The 10824-nt window shown below is 46.9% G+C and overlaps 1 protein-coding gene across 1 annotated transcript; it reads left to right on the forward strand.

Moving 5' to 3' along the window:
* Nucleotides 1-422: 422 nt before the first annotated feature.
* On the forward strand, nt 423-9831 carry LOC111595656. Its single transcript, XM_023309479.2, has 19 exons — nt 423-559; nt 637-677; nt 760-1026; nt 1221-1348; nt 1582-1686; nt 2065-2253; nt 2346-2476; nt 2559-2669; nt 3257-3351; nt 3406-3502; nt 3562-3654; nt 3715-3870; nt 3947-4589; nt 4632-5654; nt 7109-7213; nt 7311-7492; nt 7560-7736; nt 7805-8127; nt 8188-9831. Exons 1-19 carry the CDS (start codon nt 504-506, stop codon nt 9807-9809), a joined length of 5544 nt encoding a protein of 1847 aa, XP_023165247.2. The 5' UTR covers nt 423-503; the 3' UTR covers nt 9810-9831.
* Nucleotides 9832-10824: the final 993 nt, after the last annotated feature.

A 10824-nucleotide genomic window follows, 5' to 3' on the forward strand; every position in this document is an offset into this window, starting at 1 on the left:
GTTCTTTGCGCTTCATTCATATTCATTCATTATTAGAAAAAATTTAGCTTTGCGCGCTCGCTCGCTCGCTCTTCAACCTGTCTTGGCAATATGTGTGTGTGGGTGTGTGTGTGCGACTGTGTCGCGTTGTCCTTTTGATGTCCTGTTTGTGCGGCTTTGCTGGTTTGAACAGTTCGCTAAGCCGTTCAGTCTGCGCTTAAGTCTGCTCCAAAGCGTTACGACAGCACAACTAGCAAATATTCAAAAATAAATTCTTAAAGATTCAGGACTTAAGTACCTAGCTATTATAATATACAAAGTGAAGAGCCGAAAGTATTATATATGTGCTTTAAAATATATGCGATATATTTAATTGCGAATGTTTTTGGGCGCCATTTGAGAAGCCAAGCGTGGGAGTTTAATTAAAATTGAACAATTCGTAGAACAACTCGGGCGTTACTTCTCCACATCAATTATCCGTGACGTGGGCGCCGCCATGCGATTGGGATAAGGGCGGCTGGCAAATGCAGAGCAGCGCCGACGAGCGCAGAGAATATTATAGAGGACAAAGAGGCAGAAGGTAAGTTCGGATCAAAGCAAATTCCGGCAAATTTTTAAAGGGTTGAGTGAAATAAATGAAAGGCTCTTCACCCACAGAACTGCATCGCAGGACGATAACAGATCTTATGAACTAAACGGTAGGCACGAGAGCTAGCCACTAATAGCCACACTTAATTGTAATTACTTCCCGCAATTTTCGCTTGTTTTCAATGAGCACAGATTTTCACGCACAAAACCAAAGCAGCGACGTCGAGAGCAACCAGCAGGACTCGCCCTACGAACAGCAGCAAAATGGCGCCGTCGATGCTGATGATGACGAGGAGGACTACTCAATTTCCGTATCGGCGATAATGCAAAGACGTGCCAGTGTGCGTGGCTATAGAGGCAAACGTGGCAGTCGCAATTCGCGCCGAGCATCGAGTCCCATGGATCACGTGCTGGATAGTGTGGAGCGGCGACGCTCCAGTGTTTATACCACAAGCTCAGGCAAGGCTCAGTGCAATAACTGCTTTGAAAGATTTCGTTTAACTTACTGCTCTCCAGTGGCTAATCAATGTGTGTGCCCGTGTGCTTGGAGCGAGGAGGCAGTTGTAGTCATTTCAGCAGCTACGTGCGCCCATTTAGTGGCACGTGGTTAACTTGGCGTATGTGTAATGTTTACATTGCTTTTGCCTTTGCAGAGGAGGGCACCAATCAGGAGTCCACGCAGGAGCAAATCTTCGAGAACATACGCCTACACAAGGAGGTCATACAGTCGGTCAAACTACAGCCATGGCCCATACGCAAGAAGGTCAAGCTGGTGCGCCAGGTAGGCTGAAGCTTTGCGTCCCTTTGCCCGGCTAAACTAGGACAAAGCTGGGCGCGTCGCATTTCACGCCTTAGCCTTAGCCTTAGCTAGCGGGCCATTAAATTCACAGCAAATATTTCGATTTCATGTGTCAATCTTTTCTCGCCCTCTTGTCCATGTTTTCTATGTATATTTTATTTCTTTCTTTTCTGTTCCTTTTTTTTTTTGCCTGGCATTTTTAATGATGTTGACAGGCAAAAACGTATGTGGCACGCCACGAGGGCGCGCTGCAGGAGCGCTTTGCCATGTCACGCAGCACGAGAGATTTGTGGGCGAGGTTTAAAATTTTAATGGCAGCGGTAAGTAAAATCTTTCAGCACCCCAAGCCACACACACACACATAGAAAGAGATGCATATGCTGGCCTGCAATTATGGCTTGGGCTGGCTTGTCTTGGCTTGAGCAAACGGTTTGCTTCAACGGAAATGCAAGCCCCAACCCCATTACCATAAAGTCCAAGCCAGTGTCCTGTATATATTTATGCTTTACACACAATTTATGGACCACAAATAAATCAAGAGCTCCATAATTCACAAAAACTTGTCGACACATGCAGCAAGCACATTTTTTGTATACATGGAAACCAATTAAAATACCAATTCGACAGAACTGAGCTCGAGTCGAGTCCAAGGCAGCCACAGCTTTTCACAAGTGCTCTCTATATATTTGTATCTGCAGCGCTGGCGGCACTGGAAAAGGGAAACCGCCAGCTTTCTCACAGTGCTCATACCCTGGGAGCTACGCATCAAGGAAATCGAATCGCACTTCGGCTCCGGCGTCGCATCCTACTTTACATTCCTGCGCTGGCTCATGTGGGTCAACATTATGATTGCCATACCGCTCGTTGCCTTTGTCATTGGACCGGAGGTGAGTCTGTGCTCCAAATGAATGTTGTCATTGGATATTCATATACGGTCTATATATATATCTATATATATTTATATATATTCGTTGCTCAGTACTTTGCCACCAAGCACGATGAGGCGGATCCGCGCAAACGCATGTCCGAGCCTGAATACAAAGTGGCTGGGAATCTTTTTACATTTTGGGAATTCGAGGGCTATCTGAAGTATTCGCCCATGTTTTATGGGTAAGTAGAGCGCGGGCTTTTTAAATAAAACACGCTTCTTATGAAATTGTCGTTTGACTGATGGCTCACATCCTGTTTCTAGTTATTACTCGAGCACTTCCGGCATCAGCACATCCGGCTACAAGCTACCCTTGGCTTATTTTCTAACTGCCGTCTTGGTCTACATCTACAGCTTTGTGGCCACGCTGAGAAAGTGAGTATGGACAGTTCATTAAATCTTGGACATCCAAGCCACAAAAGCAAACTGAATGTCAGAAGTGGTCGTTAATTAATTAAACCGAACATCGCGCTGATTAAATAATACAAATCTTGTCTCTAGGCGTGTCCAGAACAAGAAAAAGGCAAAACTTTTTCGTTTCGCCTATCGGCTGAAACTTGGCCATTATGATTTACGCACGCACGCAGTCGGAACGAGCGTGGGGCAGCGCGTTGGACGCGTGGGGGCGTTCGAATGGATGTGGCAAAGTTGAAGAGCTGGGGAGCGTCTGCCCTTGTTTCATTTAATGGCTTTGTCGGCATTATGTTGATTTCGTAATTGAACAAAGTAGCAGTGTCAACAGCGTGGATGCCGGCACTGACCTTGCCACTTACCACTTGCCCTGCCTACACACCAGCTAGCGAGGCAACGGGCCAGCCAGCCACATGTTGGTGGCACGTGCGCGGCATGCGTGAATTGTACTCATATTTATGTGGCATTAGTCTCTGTCTGGGATTTGTGCGCCAATTATGTTTTGCAGGCAGCTAACAAAAAACTTTTCGCTCTTTTATCTGCATTGACAGGATGGCTGAGAACTCGCGCAATTCGAAACTTTCCTCGAAGGATGATGAGTGTGTGTTCTCCTGGAAGCTGTTCACCGGCTGGGACTTTATGATTGGTAAGTAGGATGCCTCTCGAGTACCGTTATTACAGCAGCTTAGCACACCCACAGGACACGCAGAGACAGCGCATAATCGCATCGCATCCGTTGTGGTTGGCTTCAAGGAGGCGCTACTCGAGGAAGCTGAAAAGAAAAAGGATAATCGCAAGTAAGTAGAGAGGAAATCAGCGTCAATTGCAGTTTATAATTGGAGTCTTATGCTCGTAGCTGGCGCGTTATCCTGCAAAGGATACTGGTGAACATTTTGGTCATGGGCTTGCTGGGATTATCGGGTGCCACGGTCGTACTGCTGGTGAATCAGTGAGTCCACTTCTTCGCCAGCCAAAACACCCAATTATAACCGTCTATTTCATTCGATAGCTCCGAGGATTTGGCCAAGCACGACAATTGGCTTAGCCGCAATGCAGTGAACGTGACGATGACGCTGCTCTCCTTCTTCCTGCCCATGATTTTCGAGGCCCTGGGCTTGTTTGAGAACTGGCATCCCAGGCAACAGTTGCGCCTGCAATTGGCTCGGTAAGCGGACGGGAAAACTCATTAATACCTCCGTCATCAACTAATCTATTTGCCTCTCTCCTGTTGCACTCCAAAGCATCATGATATTGAACATGCTGAATCTGTATTCGCTTATGTTCTCGTTCATCTACAAGATTAGCAGCAAAGATAAGCCATTGCAAAGGCTGAAGCTTGAGAACGATACCAACACTCAGGAGCTGCACAGTTTGATGAGCTCCATTGCAGCACTGCGCGCAATGACAACTACGACGCCCATCTACAGCGACAGCACCTCGGATGGATTCTTTGACGACCTGACGACGACGGCGACGCCCTGGGGCGCCGATAGCAGTGGCTCCACAGATTCTATCTACTCGAGCACAGCTCTGGGTGCAGCATTGGTGTCCGCTGTGCAGAGGCTCAAGTGCTACAACATAACTATAAAATGCTCAAAACCCAGACATCTGTGGATTACATCGAAAAATATAACAACTACACTGCTGTTACTCAATATGTCAACGACAGCGATATTGCCGACAACTACACCTAGCACCACGGAAGCCGCAACAACCACTTGGTCAACTTTGCCACCAATACCAACTACAACAGAAGCGACTACAGTACCGACTACACTTCCTTGGACTACTTTACCTACAACAACCACTGAGGCGACAACCCCAACAACACCAACAACAACGCCGTCAACAACGCCTTCGACAACAACAAGCACTACGACAACAACAACAACGACCACGACCACCACCACCACCACCGAAACGCCTTTTACCACTGACGAGGACCCAGCCTATGACTACGGCAGTGATGAGCCACAGCTGGACTCCTCAACCACAACAACAACGCCGGCTCCGGGCAACGACAGCTACTTCAACTATGTAGATTACTTCGAGGGCGCCGAACTGTCCGATCCTGGCGACGACTATCAGTCAACCACTGAGGAATCAGATGATCCGCTGGCTCAAGTGCTAGCCCAAGTGGATGAGTCCCCCGAAAAAACGAGGAATAGAAGAGCTGTGCCCGATCCACCTGTTTGGCATACGAGCAAATACAGTCGAAGACATCGCAATGAGACAAGAATTCTTTCTAGTATTACCACAGAGCCGTCAACTACTGCCAGCACCCCACCCAGCAGACCCACGTACACCCCATCCTACAGACCACCGAAGCGAGTTCTTAGCGAAGAGGAATGGAATCGCCTGTTGAATCAGGTGCGTGGAGGACGCAGCAGAACAACTACAACTTCCACGACTACAGAGCGGCCCACCACTACGACGACAACAACGACTACAACGACAACTAGGAGAACAACAACCACTGAGGAGCCTACAACGACAACGGACAGCTACGGCACGGAATCTAGCAGTACCGACAGCAGCAGCAGCAGCAGCAGCAGTTACAGCCCCACCAGCACCACTGAAGAATTTGAGTACACAGATCATAATGGAGCCACCATCACGCCCTTTTTTATAGGCGCCGATGATATAGCAGATGTGGGAAGCACCGTTTACTACGATGATGACGACGATCTCGAATATTGTGTGATAACCGTGTGTCCGAAGGCCGGCGAAGACATCTTTGGAGGCAGCACCACACCCGATGGATTAGACACCACGCTGAGTGGTGAAGTCAACCATCCCACGACCGTAAAAAAGACAGCACTGGAACTAAAAATGATAAGGATGAAGGAAGTTGAGCTGACACTCAAACAAATCCAAATGAATCTGACGACGATGTGCTGGGAGACATCCCTCGGTCAAGAGCTATCAAAGGTCATCGTCTTCGATGGGGTAAGTAAAGCGAGGGGACCAACTACTTAACAAGAGCCCCAAACCAACCACAGTTTAAACACAAATTTATCATCATCAGTGGCAGCTATCAATTTCCTTTGCGCCAGGCAAATGCTTCGTTTCCGGCACCGGACTCAGGCAGATAAACAGCTGCCATTTGGCACATATCAAAGAGCTATTTAAACCTAAAATATGATCGAACTTTAAGATAAAAACAACAACAGTTTCCACTACAGATACGCAACGCCCAAGCGTGAAATCCCGTTTAGCCAAATTGTGCGGAAAATACTTTAAAAAAATTTGTTTTCCGCTTTTCATGCACAAAAATCAAATTTTGGCTGCGTATGGAGCCTTGCGAAAGCTGTAAAAGGAGATGGAGAATAACGACAGGGAGAGAGAGAGAGAGAGAGAGGGAGACAAGCTTAGAGATAAAATAAAAATACGTTGCAACGTTGCTAAGGATGTCACCGACTAAAAGATACTCTCCTTAGTGCATTCGAGCAACATCAGCAAAAATATTTTAGGAAATTCCATAAAGGAAAGCAATTACTTAAGCCTTAACACTAAGCAGATGACTAAAGTGTTACTGCCAGGTAGTCAGCTCTCTATGCCATATACCCAATAGACCATTGGGAACAGGGCAACAAAAGTATTTTATCATACTAATCGCTCTCTGGAGTCTTTTAGCCAGCAGACACAGCTGGCATCCGCCGTCTGGCCAAAATTTATATCAATACCCATTTGCATAAGAAACATTTTTGAACTTTTGGCATCGATTTCTCAAGTTTTTCCTTTGTTGAATGAGTGTCGATTGGCCAAGGATTTGATTTTGAACTTCAAGGCTAATCGCCAACAAATTCATGGGGATCTACGGCCAACTTTTCAGGGTCAATCGGTCTTCACTTTGGGCCTACTTTTTGGCTGTTGCTGTAAACAGCTTAGGACGAAGCAGCCCAAAAAAATACAGAACAAAAAAGGACACGCGATTTTGATTATGAACAGATTATTGTTGTTGTTGTTGTCAACTCGACATGGCGGACGTAATCTCTATTAAACGATTTGGGCATATAAATTAAACAATTTACGAGGCTTCAGTTAAGCGCATTTATGCCTTATGCATAACAAAATTTTCAGAGCTGCGTTCGTTAAGGGCAAATTGGGTTTTGGCTTGGTTTGGGCATTGGTGTTGGGGGTTTGGGGCTTGGGGTTTGGGCCATGTGCGGTTTTACGTCAGGGAGTTGAGCACGTGTTCGTGCATGAATTTCGGTTGGAAAATGAATGGGTTTTTCGGTCAGATAGTTTGGGGCAAGCAAATCGGCTATAATCATGGCCTTAACTGCAGCCAGGCAGGACACGACAAGACAATGCACAGAATGGGCAACGTGTGGCGAGTTTTAAGCAGAGACCCGTACTTCATTGCAACATGCTCTTAACCCACTAATCCTCTTCACCAGCTGATGTCCATTGTGGCGCCATTGTGCATCGACTTCTTGCGCGCCCTATTTGTGCGATATGTCAATCAAAACTGGTGCTGGGACATGGAGAAAACGTTTCCACAGGTAAGCGATAGCCCATCCCTTGGCCCACTATGCAACTCTCAACTCTCGACCTGGTGACTAATGTGTTCGCTTTGTTTTTGTGGCGTCTGACATGCAGTATGGCGACTTTAAGATAGCCGAGAACATCCTGACGTTGATTAATAACCAGGGCCAAGTGTGGATGGGCATATTCTTTTCGCCGGGGCTGGTGCTCATCAACCTTGTCAAGCTGATGATTATGATGTACTTCAGGTCATGGATAGTGCTCACATGCAATGTGCCCCACGAGGTGGTCTTCAAGTGAGTGTCCCAATGGCCAGAGCTTAGCCTTAATCAATTGCTTCACTTAATCAATCGATACTTGCAGAGCGTCTAAGTCCAACAACTTCTATTTATCGCTGCTGCTGACCATGCTGTTCCTCTGTGTGCTGCCCGTGGGCTATGCAATTGTCTGGCTGCGTCCCTCCTGGCATTGCGGGCCATTCTCGGAGTACAATCGCATTGCGGAATTCATTACGAATACCACGCGGAACGCGTTGCCTAAGTAAGTACTAAAATAATCAAACAGCCAAACAGTCTGGGATTATTTTACTCTTCTTCTCGCATCAACAGGCAACTCCACGAGCCTCTGGACTATCTGACATCCTCCAGTACCGTTATACCTTTGCTACTTCTGCTCATACTCATCATCTACTATCTTATATCGCTGACTGGCGCGCTCCGCGAGGCTAATCAAGATCTGCGCACTCAGCTGCAGAAGGAGCGAGAGGAGGAGCGCAAGAAGATTTTCAAAGTACCAGAGGTTAAGCAGGCGGAACCAACGGCCACCACGTTGACAAATCGCTGGCGCAAGGTACTCGAGGCATCCTCCCCTGTCACGCCCACACAGCCACCAGATTTCGACACTGAGGAGTACAAGAATCAAGCTAGAAAAGGTGAGCCAAACACTGAAAATTCCAGAAAACATTACATAAGCCTCCGTTGCGCCTCACCAGAGCTCATCTCACGCATCATGAAGAAGGCGCTGCGAAAGGGCTCGGCCACCTCGGACGAGGACTCCTTTGTGCGACGCGATGATGATGACACGGACACTGAGCACCAGGACTCGCTGCCTCACGATGAAGAGCCCAAGGAGAAGCGCTTTGGCCTGTCACGCCTGCAACAGATACGACGCACTCGGAAGCCATCGCTTGTGGACATCGTGCAGATTGCCAAACAGGAGCGGGCACGTTCCGGTTCCATTGCGGCAGCCAATGCGGCACTGGGTGGTGGTGGCAGCAGTCCGGGCACAGGCGTTGGTGATGGCGGTGACCACTTTCCCGTTAAAGAGCCACATCCCAAGAGCCGCTTCAAAATCGAGAAACATGAGAAGAAGGAAAGGGAAAGCTTTAGGGATAAAAGGGACAAGCACAAGCAGCCGCACAACGAGTCGACGTCACCGAAGCCCATCGAACATGATGCAGAGACAAACACTCGCGTTGTCAACGAACGACGCATTAGTTTACTGCGTCGCAAGCGAGAAAAGGATGAGCACTCAAAGCCAACAACGCCGGAACCGGAATCACAGCCCCCCTCAGTTATGACCGCGGATCAGCCCACACCCGAAAGCAAATTTCACATTGTAGACGAGAAAAAGCCAGCAGAGCATGAGGAAGAGGAGCAGGAAAACCCATTCAAGGAATTGCCGCCGCTTCCAAAAGAAGGTGGCCATCTAGAAGGTCTTGGCTTGGGTAAGTTTAAGTTCCGCAAACACAGATCGAAGGCAAACATCGTGGCGGCCAAGCCCGAACCCGAGGTCTTCAAGTTTGATGAGCAAAGTCTGGAAAAGAACAAGTCTGGTGAAATACCACAAGTGCCCAGTTCCGAGCACCTGAACAGCGAACAGGCCAGTGGCAGTGAGCCGCATGCGCTGCCCTCGCCCACTCCCAGCCAGATGCACAGTCAGCGCCAAATGAACGCCGAAAAGTTGGCGTCGCTCTCACGCCAGGGGCGCAAGAAAATTGGTTCGTTGCTGGCCTTAGTTCGCGAGGCGGTCAACATCAAGAAGGATGACGTGGAGCAGGGTTCCGATGAGTCACCAGGTCCAACCACGCCTACATACTTGGCTTATACACCACCGCCACCGCCATCGCTACTGTCAAGCAATTCGAGCGCCACAGCATTGGAACTGCCGCCCACACCGGAACCGGACTCGCCTACGCCTAGCGCGCCTTTGCACTTTGGCAGCAGCACATCCTCGGCAGCCAGTCGTCCAACTGTCAAAATACCACCAATGTCAACCCCTGCCTCAAGCTCGACGCCCACCTTGGCCACCATGGATGATCTTGAGGAATTGGATATGCCCGGTCCTATAACGTTCCCAAAACGCAGTGCTTCCCAGCGGCGACGTGTCATGAGAGAGGACTCCCAAAGCTCCCTCTGGTCTGATAATATACCAACAATTACCATCAGCACCACCGGCAGCGACGAGTGCATCGTGGAACAGGATCCAACAGCTGCAGCTGTTCCAGCAACCCCAGCAGCAGCCGCTATAAATGGACTGCCCGAAGGCAGCGATTCACCTGGCCCCACGGTCAACATCATAAAGATCAACATAGAGGATAGCGACGAACATTAAAACTATTTCCACAACTCTTCAGCACAGAAACCAAAAGCCATATTGTCTTCTTAACTAATGAAATTCATTTAGTCTATTTGCAATTTAGCTTAAACTTGTTAAAAAACAACTTGTTAGCAGAACTCTAACTGTCTATCAAAATATCTATATATTGAATAAAATAGTTTGCTTTCCTTGAATTTTGCCAACTTTGCCATTTACTAGATAAATAAATAAAATGAAATAATTTTACCTTAAGAGATTGCCTAATTTGTACAGTTAGAGAGAAGCTCTCAGTCGTACACAGGCGCCATGGGTTTCGTATCAGTCAGCTTTGTAGCAGAGTACACAATAGCTAAGACACAAACCTTCCGTTTCAATAGGTTAAAATAATCGCAATTTGAAAGCATCTATAAGGATATAAATAAATTTAAGAGTTAACTTTAAATAATTTAATTTTTAAGTGAAGCTATAAAATATTAACAAATTTTAGTCTTTCATAAATGGTGTTTTTTATGTGGAATAAATTAGCATTGAAATATAAAGTTCTCTTGGCACAAAAGTCTAAATCTAATGTTATATAAATCATGCAATTATTTCGTTTATATTGACTTTCATTCAAGAACATTTAACTATAAATTTCCCTTGAGCTTTGCTATAAGTTTTAGACATTTATTTAGTCAATGAAACAGAAAGTGGTTTTGCTTTTTTTTTGTACAACGAATTCTTATCAGTTGGGAAGCGATAACCTGTTAGCTCTGTAAGCAACTACTTAGGTCCAAAAGTGGAACGGAGAGCACAGCCTCCGATAGTGCTGGGCACTAGGCGCACGAGTATCTCAACAAGCTCCAACAGATATATGCAATGCCTCATACCTAGATAGCAAATATTTGCCGAGACAAACAAAATTCTCTAAATGTGTTGGAAATTTAAAACCCAACGATGGAAGACGGGCATTACAATTAAACATCAATTCATAAATCTGCAAAACACTCCACTCGCTCTCCAATTTCAGCTACACAAAGTTGCCCGGCTC

Source organism: Drosophila hydei, unplaced genomic scaffold, assembly GCF_003285905.1.
Source record: "Drosophila hydei strain 15085-1641.00,03,60 unplaced genomic scaffold, DhydRS2 tig00000001-arrow-pilon, whole genome shotgun sequence".
In the NCBI taxonomy this organism is placed as follows: Eukaryota; Metazoa; Arthropoda; class Insecta; order Diptera; family Drosophilidae; genus Drosophila; species Drosophila hydei.